Source organism: Paramormyrops kingsleyae, chromosome 12 (genome assembly GCF_048594095.1).
Source record: "Paramormyrops kingsleyae isolate MSU_618 chromosome 12, PKINGS_0.4, whole genome shotgun sequence".
Classification (NCBI taxonomy): Eukaryota; Metazoa; Chordata; class Actinopteri; order Osteoglossiformes; family Mormyridae; genus Paramormyrops; species Paramormyrops kingsleyae.
Window position 1 is genome coordinate 5166928 of NC_132808.1, and position 20461 is coordinate 5187388.

General features: G+C 46.2%; 2 protein-coding genes across 7 annotated transcripts in view; both read left to right on the forward strand.

Moving 5' to 3' along the window:
- The first annotated feature begins 1240 nt into the window (after positions 1 to 1240).
- On the forward strand, positions 1241 to 13322 carry wdr1 (WD repeat domain 1). Its single transcript, XM_072718530.1, has 15 exons — positions 1241 to 1403; positions 2265 to 2386; positions 2878 to 2968; positions 3379 to 3526; positions 4878 to 5058; positions 7239 to 7316; positions 7962 to 8042; positions 9234 to 9467; positions 10334 to 10426; positions 10548 to 10699; positions 11171 to 11258; positions 11351 to 11461; positions 11615 to 11788; positions 11885 to 12029; positions 12554 to 13322. The coding sequence occupies exons 1-15, from the start codon at positions 1388 to 1390 to the stop codon at positions 12658 to 12660; spliced, it is 1821 nt and encodes a 606-aa protein (XP_072574631.1). The 5' UTR covers positions 1241 to 1387; the 3' UTR covers positions 12661 to 13322.
- Positions 13323 to 14369: 1047 nt separating this feature from the next.
- The window catches only part of slc2a9l2 (solute carrier family 2 member 9, like 2), a 130542-nt gene continuing 124450 nt past the window's right edge, over positions 14370 to 20461 (forward strand). For 2 of the 6 annotated variants that reach the window (XM_072718536.1, XM_072718539.1), the window contains exon 1: positions 14370 to 14712. The gene's annotated coding sequence lies outside the window, so the exon portion shown is untranslated. Of the gene's footprint in view, positions 14713 to 14920; positions 15262 to 20461 lie in introns of those variants that run through there. The other 4 variants (XM_072718534.1, XM_072718538.1, XM_072718535.1 and 1 more) reach the window with 2 other exon arrangements.

Sequence of the window (20461 nt, forward strand, 5' to 3'; positions counted from 1 at the left end):
ATAAGTAAATACATTTGAAAAAGCCTTAGTATGACCCTACACTAAGTGGGATTACTGACCCACCATGCATGATATTATAAATTAGTAATAGTATTATGATCATGCATTGAGATGACTGACTAGTAATGGGTAATAGTAATGGGTATTAATACTAGCTAAAAATTATCCTATTTTGGCAAATGGTTAATATGACCAACTGTAATTCCATTAATTTATAATTATTTCCATTGGAAAAAAATGTTTTTTACTTCATCATCCATCTTACAAATACTGGTCCTAGTCAGGGTCGCAACGGTGCCTGGAGTCAATCTCAGGCAGCACAGGGAACAAGGCTGGGGAACACTGCGTGGCACGCCACTCCATCACAGGGCATGTAAAAGCACACAATCATACACTGCAAGCAATTTAGAGGTGTCATTTAATCTAACTACAAATCTTTGGATTGCAGTAGGAAACTGGAGTACTAAGAAGAACAGCACACAGTACAGGGAACATGCCAACATCACACACAGAGTTCAGATTCAAACTCCCAACTGTAGAGGTATATGCTAAGTACTCACTGAGCCTCCATGGCACCCATTGTAAGGCAATTCTTTTGTATAATGTTCTTACACAGTGTAAATCCCTGTATTGTGGTTCCTTGAGCATACTATTACATTTTTCTTTAGTTAGTTTCAGAAGCCCATCTCTGAACACACCTTGTTGTTTTTATAAATAGTTCAACATGAAGTTGACAGCAGTTTTAAGGAAGTGTCATGCAAGAGTCAGATTCATGTGTAATGTTACTGAATTGTGCAGCCTATACTTTTTCGAAATGATCCATAAGTAAACATTTTACTAAAGACGCTTCTAATTTTGTACTTTTTTAAGAACACGCATATTTTAAAGCACCGAAAGCATCAATAAGGGCATTTAACTTGACTCTTACATCGAATGTCATGGACATATGGTAAATGTAAAAAAGAGTGGTGAATGCGTCCGCTTTAGGCATCGCTGCTAATTGCAATGCACTAGCGTTTTGTTTTCCATACACCTGAGTAATAGCAGACAGAACGTGTTATAAAATGTAACCTTGTGATGGTTACAACGTTTTCATAAATACAATGCGGTGAAAGTAATAAGAAACAAACAGCCCCCCATTCCTAGCTTCCCAATTCTGGGCCGTGAGAAGGACGTCACTTCCTGAGAGAGCATGTCAGGCGCGCGCGCCGTGGCCGATTTTACCATATATGGATAAAGGCGCGGCGCGCGACACTTTCTTCCGCGTTGGTGCCGCTGGGCGAGTCTGGGCCGAGTCGGCGGTGCAGGGATCTGAGCAAGGAGTCTGAGCACGGAGGCTCTACTGACTATTCATCCGTACGAAGAGCTTATTGCGGCGCCTGTCAGCATGTCGTACGAACTGAGTAAGTCGCCGATCGGTTGGCTTACTGTATACCACACATCGTGATCGATACTTGCAGTATGTAAGCGTTATGTACCCCGGGCAGCAGTTACCGGCCGAGCGGACTCCGGAGGAGCTAGGAGCCTCGCCCTGTCGGATAACTTCTTGGTGGGATTTGCAGACTGCATGCGTGTCCGACCGGCGAGGTTTCGTAACCCCTCTGCCAGATCTCTCGCACCCCCGTAAAAACAAAACAATCCCGGCCATTTTTATTTAGATCGTCAGCCCACTGAAATTGAGTCGAACCGATTGGCATTTGTTACAATGCGGAAAAGTGCGGACCTATTCCTGCCTGTTCAGGTGTATTATTTTCAGTTAACATTCACGCCCATGAAAAAATGGTGCTTTTCTGCAGAGCTTCTGCGAATTGGTCCCTCGGCTTTGATCAGAGAATGAAAGTAGCGGTCATCCGATGTGGTCTCCACAAATGCCATCGTTTATGTATTTTAGTTCCTTGTAAAGAGGTCTGCGAGGAAACGGGGACTTTTTAAATATCTTCCGGTTGCCCCGGTTCCTTGAGCTGCCTTCAGAGTTCCCTGGCTATCATGAAGAGTTTTTCTGGGATTTCCACCGCTGTAATGACACAATTTAGCTTCTTGGCTGAGTGTGAATACCTCCCATTTGCTGTGTTACACATCCAAATGTGCATCTTCAATTAACTCTGCACTTTTTTGATAACTTGGTTTGGCTGCATTAAGAGCTGTCATTTTTGAAAGCACAGATACAGCGAGAGGAGCCTGGGCACCTTGACTGCTGCTGATGGGTCACTTTGATGCCTTGATTTTTGATGATGGTCCTCCTACTCTTTCCCCTTTGTACCCAGAGAAAGTCTTTGCCAGCCTCCCCCAAATGGAGAGGGGTGTCTCCAAGACCCTTGGAGGTGACCCCAAAGGAAACAACTTCCTCTACACCAATGGGAAGAGTGTCATCATCAGGAACATTGATGTAGGCAGCTCGGCCGCACTTCTCTCTGCTCTGGACACCAGTCTCTCGAGCTGGAATGGGCATGTTTTTTTAAGATTGATATTTGGAGGTGACAGGGCTTTATCTCTCCTATAAAGTATGACAGGTGGTCACTTTATGCGGATCTCAGCATTGCTGAGGGGGATGAGTGAATGCAATGTATCACTTTTTAATTATAGGTCTGTATGGTCACTGCCCCCAAATTAACTGCCTTCACCAATGCCCTGCTGTATGTTTTATTTAAGCTGTTTTTGTCTCTAATGGTATAATAATGATGATAATGATAAATTAGTGGTAATAGTAATATGATCTTCAGCCGTTGTTAAAGGGCTGTTTAATTTTGCTGATACGATTCAAGTTGAGCTCTGCTTGAGTTCTGTCAGAGTGTATACGATGTAATTCATTCCCGAGTCTCTGATTATTCATTAATTACCTGTCTGTCGCCATTGGATAACGTCCAGTTTGTGTTCTAGAATCCTGCCATCGCAGACATTTACACGGAACACCCCCACCAGGTCACTGTAGCCAAATACTCCCCCAGTGGCTTTTACATTGCGTCTGCAGGTAGGGTAGGCATGCTGTGCGCTTGTGGCTTGTAATTCTGCTGTTTTGTTGTAATCACCACACCTTAGTGTTTCTGAATCTCTGCTTGTTTATCTGATGAAAGGGCTGTCCAGTCTTTGTGTTTTTGATCAGTTTAAAATGTTTTAAGGGTGACGTGTCGCTCAGTAGGTTGCAGATCTGGCCCCATATCCAGAAGGTTGTTGAAATATATGATTAAGCTGCCAGCCACTTTAAGTTGTTGGTTCTTGAGCAAGCCGTTTAACTCCAGCTGATCCAAGGGGGTTGTGTGCTGGCTAGCCCCAAGAATGAACGAATATGAAACAGAAAATTAATGTACTGTCTCACATCTTAACTCATGCACTTTCTTTCAGTGGTCTTTGTTTAAAACTTTTGAAACTTCCCTCATACAGATATCTCGGGCAAGATCCGTATCTGGGACACCACCCAGAAGGAACATTTGCTGAAGTATGAGTACCAGCCTTTCTCGGGCAAGGTCAAAGACATCGCCTGGACGGAGGACAGCAAGCGAATCGCCATGGTGGGGGAAGGCAGGGAAAAGTGAGTCTTACTGTGGAGACTCCTGCTTTCCGGCCAGGCAGTGGCGGTCTGAACCCTCTGCTGAGAGTCAGTTCAGCACAGATGCTTACAGTCTGGTCAGGCAGTTGCCAGTGTAAATACTTTGAATGAGGGGTTGTCTGTTTTATAAGTATTAGTTTGTCCTAATTTGCCTAGAGGTTACATTTCATGTAGACTTGCTCAGATCGTTTAAAATGCTGTTAAGTGGGTTGTTTCAGTGCAAATAAGGGGCGACCAACTGCGCCAGAGGTAAGTAATGAATACTTTGTAGGACAGTAATGTATTCAGAGCCAGAACAGGGTCTGTCACTGCTCTCCGCAGCACAGGGACATAGTCAGATGGAATGATGAATATTTGAGAAAATCATTCCTAGAAGAGTCCCATAGGGGGCGCCTATTTTAAAACTGCACCGTGACCCAGTAAACCGGGCGCACCCGGGCTTCACACTGAGCCTTCTGTGTCGCTCTTAATCTTTGTGGGATCTGCTGTGCTTTTTCTTTTCTTGACCCAGCTCTGGTGTAGGATTTCTGGCTACGAAGCTGTCTTTGTGTGAGCGAAGACTGTAGAACAGTCAGGGGGAAAATTTGGGCCGGTTTACGTGGCTCCCTGGAGTTGTCCCCTTGTCCCCCTCAAAATTGTCACTGGGTTGTCTTTAGGTCTTGTCCTGTGCTCTCCTGTCAGCTAGCAGATTGCCATGGATTTTTTCATAGTGTTCTCATTCAGTATAGTGAATTTTGAGATTATAAAATTACGTTGTCTCATTTCTGAAGTGGTGTAATAATCAAGTAGCTGAATGGTGGGTTAAGCTGAATACTGCAGCTTGAATTGCAGTAGTAACCCACAGCAATCAATAATTCATTTCTGGTGACGGTTACCTGTAATGAATTTCTTAAGGTGTCTGTGACAGTTGGTGGGTTTATCGCAGGGGATGTTAATCTTATCCGCACAGGGCTGGTGTGTATGCAGGTTTTTGGGAAAACCTTTAGGTCAGCTGGTCACACCTTGGTTTGAGGAGTCTTCAGCCAATCAGTCCTCTAATCTAATTCGGGAGTTGCAGTGAAAACCCCCATACACACCAGCCATTTGTGGGTAAGATTGCCCACCCCTGGTTTATTGTCTGTTTAATTAGCTGCTTGGTAAAACATTCATTTTAATTTTGGTCGGCATGGAAAGCAGCTCTGCCAGATGAGGCCCTCCCCAGTGTGGTGTTGACAGGCCTTTCACTGGAGGGAATTTCATTTCTTCAGAGTGGCCATTTCTGATGTGCGCAGAGGGGGACTGAGAGCAGGCGAGATGGTTATTGTCCCGGCTGTTTCTCACCCCTTGCTGGCAGGTTTGGTGCCGTCTTCCTGTGGGACACTGGCTCCTCGGTGGGCGAGATCTCCGGCCACAACAAGATCATCAACAGCGTGGACATCAAGCAGACGCGGCCGTACCGCCTGGTCACCGGCAGCGATGACAACTGCTCCGCTTTCTTCGAGGGGCCACCCTTCAAGTTCAAGTTCACCATGAGCGTGAGTCATGCCCCCTAAAGGCCGTCTCTGACAGTCATCCATCAAGACTCAATCAAGACTTCTCCTTTCGGTTACAGTGTGACGTTAAACTGTAGCTGTGTGAGGAACCTTGTGGCCTCCAGGGTTGTGGGTTCAACTCCTGCTCTCTGTGATTTGTATGTTCCCTAAGTTGGGCTGGCATCCACTTCCTGATTTCCTGTGTTTCTTGGTATTGGATCTGTTCTCATTGCAGTTTGATGGACGTAGTTCTGAACCAGTCAATGCACAGAAAAGTATCAAGTGAGATTAATCGGTAGTTTCCCCTTTTTTCAGCTTGTATGTCTGGAATGCAACCTGTACCTGAAGGTGTAGAGGATCTGGCAGCTACTGACCTGCTGCGGGGGATGTAGTACAGCTGGTGTAGTACTGAAGTACCACTGCACAGTAATTGTGAGAATGTAGAGCAGTCGAGTGTTTATGGGGGGGAGGGTGCCAGCTGACTGCATTTTGACAGATATCACACCTAGTGACTGACATCGAGGCTGATCCAGCAGTACTGGCTCAGCAGTTTAAGAAGGGGGATGTTTTCTTCCCCTTGATTTTCTGCACTGGCTGCTGTTGTTCGGAAGCTTCCGGGCTCAGGGCCAGTCCTCAGCGGGCCTGCTGGGTGGGCTGTGTCTACCAGACAGGCCTTGATAAATAATGTCTCCTACTTTCGGCTGGTATCCACAGCCCACAGACAGAGGCCAGCCCGGCCCTTTGAAGGAGTCTGCCACAAGAGCGCCCCCTTCTGGGGAATCTCCTTTTAGCGCTGGGGTGTCAAACTCCAGTCCTGACGGTCCAGAGCCCTGCACATATTTGGGTTTCCCCTTAACACACCGGATTAAACTCCTTTTGCTAATTGCCACACAGCTCTTGACCCAGGCTCCTGTGGTGCAGAGAGAGGGCGCTCCCTTCTGGGGAATCCCTCCCCTTAGCGGAAGCTGAGGACCCAGGCTCCTGTGGTGCAGAGAGAGGGCACTCCCTTCTGGGGAATCCCTCCTCTTAACGAACGCTGAGGACCCAGGCCCCTGTGGTGCAGAGAGAGGGCGCTCCCTTCTGGGGAATCCCTCCCCTTAGCGGACGCTGAGGACCCAGGCCCCTGTGGTGCAGAGAGAGGGCGCTCCCTTCTGGGGAATCCCTCCCCTTAGCGGACGCTGAGGACCCAGGCCCCTGTGGTGCAGAGAGAGGGCACTCCCTTCTGGGGAATCCCTCCCCTTAGCGGACGCTGAGGACCCAGGCCCCTATGGTGCAGAGAGAGGCCGCTCCCTTCTGGGGAATCCCTCACCTTAGCGGACGCTGAGGACCCAGGCCCCTGTGGTGCAGAGAGAGGGCGCTCCCTTCTGGGGAATCCCTCCCCTTAGCGGACACTGAGGACCCAGGCCCCTGTGGTGCAGAGAGAGGGCGCTCCCTTCTGGGGAATCCCTCCCCTTAGCGGACGCTGAGGACCCAGGCCCCTGTGGTACAGAGAGAGGGCGCTCCCTTCTGGGGAATCCCTCCCCTTAGCGGACGCTGAGGACCCAGGCCCCTGTGGTGCAGAGAGAGGGCGCTCCCTTCTGGGGAATCCCTCCCCTTAGCGGACGCTGAGGACCCAGGCCCCTGTGGTGCAGAGAGAGGGCGCTCCCTTCTGGGGAATCCCTCCCCTTAGCGGACGCTGAGGACCCAGGCCCCTGTGGTGCAGAGAGAGGGCGCTCCCTTCTGGGGAATCCCTCCCCTTAGCGGACGCTGAGGACCCAGGCCCCTGTGGTGCAGAGAGAGGGTGCTCCCTTCTGGGGAATCCCTCCCCTTAGCGGACGCTAAGGACCCAGGCCCCTGTGGTGCAGAGAGAGGGCGCTCCCTTCTGGGGAATCCCTCCCCTTCACGGGCGCTGGGTGTTATTAAACATTGAAGGAGTGCGCCGTGTAACGGGACACCCTGTTCTTAGGTGTACACGGCCGTGTTAATATGCATGCATGTTTACAAAGGGCTGCTCTGATAAAAACAGGATCCATTCTGTCTCTGTGCCTCTCTTTAAAACGCATCGTCCTCCGTGAGTCAGATGGACCCTGTAGCAGCCAGCTGTGCTGGACTGAGGCGGCGTGGGGGGGCAGTGTCCTTTTTTTTTTTTTTTTTTTTTTTTATTAATTAAATGGACTGACTTTGGATTCCTGCCAACCCCCCAGGATCACAGCCGGTTCGTGAACTGTGTGCGCTTCTCTCCGGATGGCAGCAGGTTCGCCTCCGCAGGTGCGGATGGACAGGTGAGCCCCCCCCTCCCCCACCCTACCCTACATGCACTGCTCACCCTTCAATCAATCCAGACATAGCATTATGTAGCTGGATATTTCACTAGATTTGCTCAGCTAAAATGTCATGGTACAAAAATGTTCCCCTTGTAAAGCTTGACGCTAGCTCAGTTTGCAGGGTGCCATTAATTATACTTCCAGGACCCCCCCAACCAAAAACTACAGTAGCACCATCCTTTCTGTGCCCGTTGATCTTAGGGAGGAGATGTAGCTGCAGATGTTTCTCTATATGTCAGCAAAACCCAAGACCACACTAAATGGGCCGTGTGCTCACTGGGGTCCCAGTAACCGGACAGGGAATTAAAAACACCCCCCCCCCCCAACTCTCTTGGCTAACCTTCTGAGGCATGACACACACGGAAGGCTAAAGAAACAGCTCATGTAAAACTGGGCATTCCAGTTACTCCTGCAGACAGGAAGTGGTCTGAACCCTTAAAATGATGGATGTTAGTTCAGATCCCCAAATGCATGACTTCAGTAACTTTAAATCTGTCTCTAAATGTGGAAAACAAAGGATTTCATATAGAAGCCTGTTGACGAGATAATTAGCTGTGCGTTTCGGACGTTGTTAATGTTTTCTTTTGTTCCGTCTCCAACCAGATTTTCCTCTATGATGGAAAGACGGGTGAGAAGACAGGAGCGCTGGGCGGTGCAAAGGCGCATGACGGTGGCGTCTACGCGGTGAGTGTGCAGCGCGGCCTGCTGGGGGCGCTCCAGGCTGCCGCTGAGTGCTCACAAAATTCCTGACCAACCAGGTGCCCTGACTTAGAACTGACAAGGAGACCGGACCAAAATCTTGTTGCATTCGGTTTGGAGTTTCGTTTCTAGATGGTCAGAGATGGACAGGAGGCCGGATTGGTGGGGAGTCACCAAGCTATGTAGAAGCTTCTCCAGATGAGTGCTGGGCCTGGTGTTGCAGGTCACAGCCTGTGGGGGGCGTGATGGAGGCCACATTTGCTGTTTGGTCCATTCTGAAGGAGCCAAGCTCCTCGTTTGTTCAGGATATTGATGTTTCATCCTCCAGAAGTGATAAATTCACTAATGGAGCAGAAACGACCTGCGCGTTAGTTCACAGTCAAGAGGGAACAGATGCACATGAGGCCTTCCCCTCTTTAAAAATAGTTTGGTTGGATAGGTCACTACCCTTGGTATGTGTTTATGTTGGCATGTACCACCTCTTTCCTGAACCGGGGGCGTTCCCACCATGATAAGTCAGCATGTTGACCTACTTCTGTACAGTAGTTAATGTAAATATCCAGTTGAGGCCTTCCTGTTCAAATTATGGGTGCAGTGTCTTTTTGTGTGTGCTCCTTATATGAACAACACTGATACTTCAACCTTGCTGGGTCATGTCCTGTATTGGTACAGTACATGCAGTCTTTTGCAATGATTCATCATGGATTAAAATTCTGTATTTCTCCATGGTGTGATGTCATTTGTATTCCTATTGCCCCCCTCCCCCTATAGATTACATCTAAGAGGGTTAGGCAGATGAGATAAAATGTAGTAGGTTGACTGATCATAGCTAGTGGCAGTGAGCAGTGCCAGTGAGCAATAGCAGCTGCTGTGACAAACCCTGTTTTGCTGGCATGCTGATCCGGACCTGTGTGCAGGGTATACCGCCTGCTTGGCTGCCACAGGCTCTATTTGTGGGCAGAACAGCGTCTGAATGAATCCCTGTGCCACCTATGAAAGCCCTTGCCATCCTTGGTGGGACGTCACTGGGGTGACATGATGCTCTCCTGTGTTTGCTGTGTCATGCATTGCTCCACCCCCCTCCCCCCCCCCCAGGCAACGCACCGCATAAGAGATCGTTTTCATTAACGGCCGTCTGTCAGGCGTGTTTAAACACAGCCCCTTCCCACCCCCCAGGTGAGCTGGAGCGCTGACAGCACGCAGCTGATCTCCGCCTCTGGGGACAAGACGGTGAAGCTGTGGGACGTGGCGGCCAACACGGCCGTCACCACCTTCCACATGGGTGCCGACGTCCTGGACCAGCAGCTGGGCTGCCTGTGGCAGAAGGGCCACCTGCTCAGCATCTCGCTGTCTGGCTACATCAACTACCTGGACCGGAACAACCCCGACCGGCCGCTGCGCACCATCAAGGTGGGGGGGCGTTTACAGTGTGTGTCCGTGGGTCAGATATACATTACTTATACATACATGTGGGGACGTTTGGTCCCCACCATGTGATTAAAAGCCTGTTTTTTTTTTTTTTTTATTATGTTGGGTAGGGGTTAAGGTTGTCATTGTTGAGGTTAGGGTTTGCCCACAGATATGACTACGTGTGTGTGTGTGTGTGTGTGTGTGTGTGTGTGTGTGTGTGTGTGCGCACATGCGCGCTTTTGGTTCATGGCAGTATTCTGATTCTTAAAAAAAACAAATATATTCGTTTTCATTCTCAATTTTCATTTGGAATCCAGTTTTACTTTTTAATTAAAAAAAAAATTTAAGATGTATTCTATTTGTTTTTTTTTGTGTATTTTTGTTTACATTTTAGTCATTTTATTTCCATGGATGATTGACTGAGAGTGGTAGAGCTGTTTGCGTGAGACCGTTAAAAAATCCTTTGTGAAAACGGTAAACATTACGTGCTGTGCTCATAAAACAGGCAAAACCTTCCAGGTATTAATAATGGTAATTAATCAAGTTTAAAATAGTATTTAAAAATGTAACAGTGTGTGTGTATATATATGTATATGTATGTATGTATGTGTAAAAATATATATATTTTTTACATTATCATTTAAAATTTCGGAAGCAATATTTATTGTTTTAATTTAGCTCTTGATTTTATTTTCATATCTTTATTTTATTTCAGTTTATGAAGTTTCTGAGTTCACGGGTGTCTCCGCATTTTGGGGGCGTTCGTTTATCCCTGTGATAAATGTGGGCTTTCGCCACACATCTGCGGCTGAGGATTAGCCATAAATCCAGCCTCGCTGACACCATGCTGAATTGTGATGTTGCAGGGACACAGTAAGCCCATCCAGTCGCTGACGGCTCACAGGAATGAGGGCCGGCCTTACATCTACTCCGGGAGCCATGACGGACACATCAATATCCTTTCTGGGGGGTGGCGGCTTCCGGGTCCTTGCTGTTGCCGGTCTGACAGCTAGGTGGCGTGTGGCCGCACCGGAGCATGGGCTCTCCCCTAGTTGCTTTCCTTAACCCCTCCCACATTACTGGGACGCCGAGACTGGGGATAATGACGGATTCTCTGGCAAAGGGCACAGCAACCTGGTAGCCAAGATGGTTGTGAACAAGGACGGCCAGCTGGTCACGTGCAGCATGGACGACACTGTGCGTTTCACCGACCTGAGAAGGAAGGAGTACAGGTGAGCCAGGTAGCTGCTGTGGTGGTCTGCTGTGGTGGTCTGCTGTGGTGGTCTGCTGTGGTGGTCTGCTGTGGTGGTCTCTTGCAATCAGGAATTCCTGCTCTACATGAGGGAGAATAGAATACAGCATTATTCACATTAAAGTTACACACTCGTAATGTTTCCCTTTGCTGCGAACTGCTAAAGATGCTTTGAACTTAGCTTCTCACTTTAACCCCTTACTTGCCTTAATATCTCTACATGCCTTGACCGTCCTTTACCGTCCTGCCTAAGCTGGGCTGCTTCATGCTGGGACCTGTAATTTATTGCCTTTTGTAGCTGATGGGGGGGGTTGGCTGGCATTGGCATTGACTGTTTTCATCACACTTCAGAGAAAATAGTTAGCAGGTCCTTTGAATCTCTGTGCCTGCGAGTTTGTGGCTCATTTTGGGTGGTTTCTTGTACCATTCTTATGGAGCTTTTATTCTCTAGTGCTTCTGACCTGCTGAAGATGGACTTCCAGCCCAAATGCATCGCAGTGGGACCAGGGGGATATGCTTTAGCTGTCTGCATTGGGCAGGTAATCCTGTCGGTCGTGAGTTCAGCGGCCTGTTTAAACTCGTTAAATGTTGCCAAATCATCTGGCCGTCTCCCTCTCTTGTGCACGGACAGCTGGTTCTGATGAAAGACAAGAAGAAGTGCTTCACTCTGGAGAACCTGGGGTTTGAGCCCGAGTCGGCTGCCCTTCACCCAGGAGGCGGGACTGCAGCAGTGGGCGGAGCTGTAAGTGGACCAGTGAAGAGAGAGATGCTGTCTTTAACATAAAATCACTTGTTACACCTGTAACATTGACTGAACATCAGATGTCTAGTGGCCTGAATGTACACTCTGCATATGCCCCTTGCTGGCCTCTGATAGTGTTTCTGTCCCCTCCAGGATGGAATGGTACATTTGTTCTCCATCCAAGGGAACACGCTGAAGGATGATGGGAAGACGATGGAGGCCAAGGGGCCAGTTACGGACATGGCATACTCCAACGACGGTGCCTTCCTGGCTGTGGCAGACGAGAAGAAGGTCATCACGGTTTTCAGCGTGGCTGACGGATACGCCGTAAGTCGGTCGGCGTCTTGTGCCTCAGTTGTGGCTGTTTGTTCTTCCTGTGAGAGGTGTCAGGCTTGATTGCGGCCTCCACATCTTCCTCCCCAGGTGAAGAATGACTTCTATGGGCACCATGCCAAGGTGGTCTGCCTAGCCTGGTCCCCGGATAACGAGCACTTTGCCAGCGGGGGCATGGACATGTTGGTCTACCTGTGGGCCGTCAGTGACCCAGACAGGCGGGTTAAGATCCCAGGTGAGTCTGCCTCCTTGAACTCCCGATGCCATGGGGTGGTGTTGGCCCGCGTACGGCACGGGGGTGTCAGCTGGCCTTGCTTTCATTGGGATCAGAGACCTCCTCCCTTAGCATAAGCCCTCAGTCGGCTGTATGCCTGAATCCAGATGGCAGCCCAGCTCTGCGGGACTGTGTCTAATTTAAGATGTGGGATTGTGTGTCCCTAATGTCCTTTAAGTGAGACCGGTGGCATGCAATGAAATGTGTATCTATGTATTAAATATGAATTCTGTCCCCCCCATGACATTCTGGTATCACTCCAAATTAAATCAGCTGAGATTTAATGACTAAAAATACAATTCTGATGGAGAAATGGGGAAAATGCAAAACCTAAGCTAGACTCTTGGCTCAATGGGCAGAGCTGGAGCCACTCTGAACACCAGTGTTGGGGGTTCAATGTCTGTCTGTCCAATAACCCCCCACAGTAGTCCTTATCGTAGGTACCCAGCCTCACAGACCCTCTGCCCCCCCCCCCCCCCCCACAGATGCCCACCGGCTCCACCACGTCAGCGGCCTGGCCTGGCTGGATGAGCACACCCTAGTGACAGTCTCCCACGATGCCAGCGTCAAGCAGTGGACTGTCAAATTCTAAACCAGCCCCGGGGCCGGAAGTACCGTCAGGGACTAGAACTGCTGTAGAAGTCGTGGCATTTTTACTTTAATTTAACCCCCCACCACCATTTCGGCCCCTCGGCTCACCCTCACCACCGTCATCGCTATGCAGCTCGTGCCTAAAATGTCTTTTCCTTCACCTTAAAAGTTGTAGTGGGGTAACTTACATGAGTGAGATCAGAGTAAGCGGCACTTAGCGTGTCATTCTGCGGGCTTCCCACTCCCGCTCAGTGCTTGACATTCCAGAGGCTGTGCCCCCCCCCCCCCCCACGCTCCGGTGCGGGGGGAGGGGGGGGGGGTCCGCCTCATCCCACTGACTGCAGGTTGTCTATCATCCACAGTGGTCACACTCAGACTGGGGTTTGGGGGAAGAGATGGAGTGAAAAGTGAAAAAGATATTAAAATAAGGTTTATGGTGGAAATACTGTGTTCTTGGTGACGCTTTGTATGGTTTTCAGAACCGCATAATGCTTTTTGTATCTCATTCATTGTTTCTGCAGTTTAATGGGTAAATGAATAATTAAATAAATGAATATAAAACCTTTTTGCACAATTCGGATGGTATATGCGCATCCTGTAATCCTGGATTTGAAACATATGGCCCAATTTTTTCTTTAATAAATAAATTTTTATGAGCCGTTAGTTACCGTTGTTATTGGGTTGAATTATCGGGCAGCCCCGCTGAAGATGCATCCATTAAGCCGCCAGTGTTCGGCTGGAGACCGGCGAACAGATCCACCTGTCTGCACACCACACAATGGAACACCGCCTAGTGTTACATTATGAAAGAAAAACCCTGGCAGCACGCAATATAAACGTCGTTCTATGCTTTCTATCTCTAATATATTCCTATTTCTAAAATATATATATACATACACATTTATTACATCATATATTGTAGATATAGCCTGTAAATAGCTTTGTAGGTGTGTGTGTAGTAGTGTCGCAGCGGAAGCGTCTGGGGCCCATAACCCAGAGGTCGATGGATGGAAACCATCTTCTGCTAAGGTTTTCTTCAGATATGTTAAGTTTAGCTTATATGTTGCATAAAGTGATTTTTCCGTGTTCAATTTAGCATTCATGCAAATAGATCCAAGCAACATGTCCCATATACAAAACCATGACATATTTTACAATTAACAGAGCCGTAGACCTACTTATTTAATGTGTACTGGATATTGGTGTATCATCAATATACAGACGCTCCTCTACTTACGAATGATATACATTCCGAACGGCCGTTCGTAACTTGAAATGTTCGTAAGTCGTTATTCAGCATCATTTTAAGGGTATACGCAAGTACAAAGAACTAGGATGATCGGAGTCGGCACGCTACGCTGCTGCGCGACGGGAGTAGCGGCCAGAAGTCGTACTAGGCGGAACTGGCGTGCAGAAAGAAAAATGATGTTGCGGACAGGAAACGGGAGCTCAATGAACACAATTTGGACTAACAGTCCTCTTCGTTCGTAAGTAGAGGAGTGTCTGTATGTATCTACAGACAGCATGTGGAGAAAGCCTAAAGAGCACGGAAAGGAGACTGTAACGCCGAAAAACAAGTTAAAATTGAAACACAACCGCGGATAATTATCTATGTAGTTACCCATGAAATGAAGAACTATGGCCTTTTCTAAGAAACGCTTTTCAAAATGTGATCATAAATTGATGCTGTACAAGACTAAAAAGCAAACGCTTATGACATCAGCGCTAAAGCTTTCAGTAGATGGTCTCCTCCGCTACAAAAGCGCCCAGAAGTCATGCGTATGTTATTACATTAAAGTAAAGGGGAGTCACGTGTTATGCAATACGATATACAGGCATATTAATGGACTACACATGGGACCAGAGACGGTGGGGCTGGATTAATTAAGGAGACAAACGGTGGTCCCACGGAGTTTCACCTATGCACCCGCTAATTTGAAACTGCTTTCAGATCAGATTCATTTCATTCCGCGTTTCCCACATCTTTTATGTCTTTTGATTTGGTCCTTAGCCCCCTGTGGGTTTTGTTCCACCGCTTGCAAGCCGGATCCAGGTAAGCAAATGCTTTATGATAACTTAATAATAGCAGGTATACGGGTGACGTAATGTTGGTCGGCTTGGGGCCCGAATGATTGAACCACTGAAAGTTTTGAAAAGTGCTAGTTATACATAGTTTGCCCTCCAGAGGGAGTCAGAGCGTCGCTCCTTCTCTGTAAAGAGAGGCGTTTCTCCCTTAGACCTTTCACAAGGTAACAGCTTGGTACAGCACGATCGACCATGCATGTTCCTGCAATCACTCATCTGTACATGGACTCATTACTTTGTTATACAACTTTGTGTTATGAATTCAAGACAGATTTAATTGCGCCCCCATCCATCGCATTGTCCTGCTGAGCTCCAGCCGAGAACTAAGCTCCAAAGACTCCCCTGAGTCACATATGTGATCAGCGTTCATACTTTAGGGATCTCTGGAGCATTTTCTAAATTGAGTTTCACGAAATATGGCCATGTGACGGCGGAAATCGCATTAAATGCGAGCCTGGCAGGCTCTCGGAGGCACAAGGTATCCGGAAACCTCTGTGAATGCATTTTAAGAAGTAACGTGAGTCCCATCCCTTTCACTTTCTTTCCCACGTTTTCGCCTGGACTCTTTGCCTTTGCGTTATATTTTAGCTGCGTTTGTATTACGCTGCTAATGCCGTCCAGGTTATACTGCAGCGACTCGATGGGGATAAACTTTTTATTTAACTTTGATTGAGTGGTTTAGATTCTTTCTGTTAATACAGCACTTTTTGGAATTGTTTGTAAGGCCACTTAAAATTAATAAATTGTTTTACATGGCCGCCCGCCTCAATTTTTTGGTGCCGCCTCGATTTTTTTTATATTTTATATTTTTCAAAAAATCCGTTTTTTTCACCTCAAAAACTGTGGGTGAAAAATCTTGAATGTCAGCCTCGGATTTTTCAATTTGACGCTTCTCGGACAATGGTTTTTATCGTTTGTCAGATTGTGTGTGGGCCCACGGTATTAAAATCTTGGCAGGGCATCAATATACCGAGTAATATTACCCTTCGCGAGCTGTTTGAGAACTTTTCTAGTTTTAGTATATCTCTGTTGCCGTTCGTCTTTTCGCTAAAAATATAAAATATAAAATCCCCTACTCATCAATATTTTAGAAGTTTGAGTCATGTAAAACAATTTATTAATTTCAAGTGGCCTAATGTAGAGTTATTTTAATGCAATTTTATTCAAGCTCCGTCAATCCAGACCTGAACTGAAACACTGTTTTACAAACAGTGAACAAAGATTAAGTAAGACAGTCTTGCACACTGAAAAAAATATAACACTGGTTTAACTTAAAAAAATTGAAGTAATCTGTCACACCTAATATTTTAGCATTGCTATAATGTAAATAAACCATTTACTGTAACCTTTACATTTTTAAATTCATGTAAACTAATTTCTGAAGGTGAAACAAACCAAATATTTAAAGTTGTTCTAAATCAAAATAAATTAGTTGGCTATATTACTTAATGTAAATATTCTACTAAATCTAACCTGAAATTATAAACTTAATATAAATCACTTTTGAATGTTTGAGCAAAATAACTTTAAGTTGCATCAAATAAAGTCTTAAGGCATTCATAATTTAAATATAAAAGCAAAAAAAACTTAATTACATTTTGATTTACACTCAGAACGCATTTCTTTATATAAACATTATTTACTGTGGAATGAACATATTTTCATCCAAAATGTTAACACTAAAAACTACTCTCTTCGGGTCCCGCTCTCTCCGTTCTGTAACTTGCTTCCCACACAGAGGCTGAGAGTTACGTTGGCTGAAAATTATTTCCAGTCAAGGATATGATGATATAAATATTGTAACAGTTCTCTTGAGGGAGAGCCGCTAATGACACACTCGCACACAAGTTACACTCCTTGAACCAGTAATGGAACCAGCCAGGTTTTATTGTTTGTTTTTACCAGCCTTTAAAAAGGCCAATCTGTTACCAGTGCGCCCCTTAGAGACTAGGATGCACACAAGCATAACCCTGTGAGCAAGCATGATAATAGAAGCCAGACCCACCGAGTTATCATTTGCCATACCTGTTACATCCATGGTGAGTCTGGACATCCATCATCAGCTTGCTCATACAACACAACACAAAGAACATGTACAGCTTGCTCTTTTACCTGCAAGCCCAGAACATGCACACATAATGAGCAAAACTCCAGCATAATCCCTGTTCCCATGATGCACCTCCCACAACAGCCAATGAGAGCTCCCACAGAACCATTACAATATGTTTAATGGAAATTGCTTAACTAACATTGACTGAAATACAGGTTCTGATATCTTTCCTTACTTGTTTCAATGTCATGCTCCCGTTTGAGGCGGAAGTAAAATTATACCGCCAAAACTACGTTTTAAAGACTCACGCTCAACCTAATAAAAGTGCTTTGATCAAAATTTTAAATTTCACTTTGGTTCCCTGATGTCAGTAGCATTATAGTAAAGTAAAAAAACAATTCACCCATAAGCATAAATTAGACAGCTTAGTTTAAAAGAGCAAATTAATATTTTTTTAACTACTGGAATGAGAAAAAACACATTAAACAAACGACAGCTGTGGTTTACTTTTTTCAGTGCATGTCACAGTGCAGATTTACCTTTTCAGTTATTAGAAATCAGGATTTGCAGAATAGTACCGAGCAGCCTATGTGATATGAATGGTGAAAATAAATTAGCGACTTGTCTCTGTGGAGCCATAATGAGGAGCAGGGCAATCTGAGGACCCTCTCCAGGACTTATAATTACACAGGCTGCTGTAGCTGCTGCTCTTCATTCTGCCAAGACACTGCATTAATGAAGCTCTTAATGAGGCAGTTCACCTGGTGGGTGCAGGCAAGGCAAAAGTTTGTATAGGAGACCCAGATATCTATGAGCCTCGGTGGCTGAGAGGACTTCAGCTCTGCAGGGCTGACTGTAGAGCTGGTGGCTCTCTGTGTTATGCTGCATAATGGTGCTGCATATGCAGTCCCAAGATGCTTTGCACGAAGATAAATTAAAAGTGTTAAATCGGCCTCAGTGGTATTCCATGATTGCGGCTTATTTAGAAAACGTTGGGAGCTCCCAAGCTGAACTCTTGCGGTAACCTGACCTGTTTGTCCATGGCTTGATGACAAAAGTTGATACATGTCACTGTATATAGTAGGGCTGTAATGGTACACAACGAATATGTGTACCATTTACAGCCTTACTACATTATCTTCGGTAGACTATGACCAATGAAACGCTTAAATACATTCATTGACTTTGTCCCAATTCTGGGGCTGCAACCTTCGATGGTCAAAAAGAAAGCATGGATAAATGGGACGATCTGGCCTATGGATGATTTCCTGTTTGCGTCACCAGCTCTTCCCGCCCTTACCCATGCATCACAAGGCGCTGATCCTGTCACCTTACGGGGACACACCCACTTCACCTTCACAGAATGGGCGCATCCTTCGCGAAACAGGAAAAGGACTAATTCCTAGGCCTCATTAGAAGGAGCCTTCGAAATGGGGCAGCTTTGTGTTGCTGTTGTGATGCATTTGGCCTTCAAATGCAGCCTCTGAAGGATGCAGCCTCTGAATTTGATCAGCAGCCAACTTTTGACACAAGCAGAACCTAAATTCAGAAGTAGATGTTCAACACGGAAAACATTATGATAATTGTGGGTGTGAGTTGGTCATGGCTAATGCTGGTAACATTTAGTCATAATTGGTGGGTTTGGGACATTTTGATTTCCCAGTAAAATACACCAACACCAGAGAGTGAGTAGCTGATAAGGCCTAGACGGCTCTGTTAGACCGAACTCTATGTTGCTGGAAACACACTCAATATACTGACTCATTCGAGATGATCATCTGAGTGTGTGTACATCCAAAGCAAGGCAGAAGCAACCTCTGCAAGTTAGTCTCCCTGTGGCATGAGGCGCTTGTGCCAGGTAATTTAGACCAGGCTAGTTATAGCTGTAGGGGTGTTTATGGTTACAGATATGTGACCATACTTGGTAGCAGATAACATGGGATTTAGTTCATTATGATTATTTGTCATGTTATCTTCTAGAAATTGGCAGTAGATCTTGTAGTTTAACTTTCACATCAACAGTCCAGGGGATGGACAACCTTCAGTTGTGAAGGTTGGAGAAGTTCATGCCTGATATCTGTAGTCCACAGCATCGCTCCTCTACCCGCTTGCTGGTGCCTGAAGGTCTCCATCCCCTGGCCTGTCCATCACTCTAATCTCATCTGTCGGCGAAAACTTTGTAAAATCAGTCTCATGACGTGTCTGTGCCCATTCTTGACGTTTTAGCTTGTGTGCCTTACAGAGTTGAGGTTATGTTTCAGCCTTTGTGATCTTGGCAGTGTCACACAGCACACTGCACCTAGTACTTCCGGAGATTATGTTCAGATTGCAGTTTACTGTTAACTTTACTCTTGTTCTTTTCCACTCTAAGATCATTTTTTAGCTGCACGCAATTGCGCTACACAAATAGCTGCTCTATTTTTAAACAGTCCATTCTTTTTTGGAGATTAATCTGAACTGAAATAGTTGGACAGAAGAGAAGATAAAGCAAAATACACATTTGCCTAGTAATTCCTAGTATCTCAGGTCCTTGCAGGTTAATACATGTCAGTGGAATAGGTATGTGTATGTACATCGTGTCCATCCAGTAGCCGAAATGACACACTGTGGGGCGTAACACTGCAGTTTACAGCTGAACATGCTTATAAAAAACACTTTGATAAGTGAGGGAGGGAAACGACGCTCCATCATATCTCAGGTACATTTAATCCCGAATCTCCCCCAATATCAATGAGGACATGGGCCACCTTTCTACAGAAAGTGAAAGCTGTTGCCATGGCTACTGCTACATGTCACATGACAAGTCTTAGCCTTAGTTTGACAGGAATGTGTGAAATATTTCGCTGTGTGAAGGAGTTACAATGGGGAGTTATTTCGCACAGTAATGCGTAACTCACTGTGAATGGGACCAGCTGCTGAATGGATGTTAGTCTAATCCTTTTTCAAGTGCAGCTCATATGAATTTAAGTGAAATTCCTTCTCAAAAATCAAACTTTTTATTAAAGAAGAGTGGTTCTATTTTATCCTCAACGGCTGTTGTATTAAGTTTAATAACAGGTTATAGACTATGTATGCACAATATCCAAGCAATACTGAAAATGGCCGCAAGGAGGCAACAGTGTGTGTGTGTGTGTGGCATCACAAGAGAACTTCTATGATTCCCAGTTTTAAAAAATGGATTCCTACTTATACTCTTCAATGGAGAAATTTTATATTTTTCTTTGTGTGGACCCGCCCCCCCCCAGTTCTCATCAGTGTTGCAACCCCTAATGGTTCTTGTAAACTCTGCATTGGGAAGCGACGCTGTTGGTGGCAGCTGAACTTCGACACTGGAAATGAACAATAAAGGCGTTATGCCGAAGGTTGCTGATTTAATGCCTGTGGAGGGCAGGCGTTTGATAAGGGCATTGATCCTTCAGGCCGATTCCTGACGCTCCGCCATCGTGCACTGCGTACTAACAGCACCTGCGGCACGCCTCCTCTCTCTCTAGCCCATTTTCATTCTCTCCCTCCCTATTTTCTGCCTTAGAAGGGTGTTGCTGAGATGTATTAAATCTCGGGTTCACATTGGAGACCAAGCTTTCCACGCAGCCACTTAGGGAACAGTGCAGAGATGACAGACTGACGAAGCCGACCGCAGCGGGCTTGTGTGGGTACTGCCCTGAAT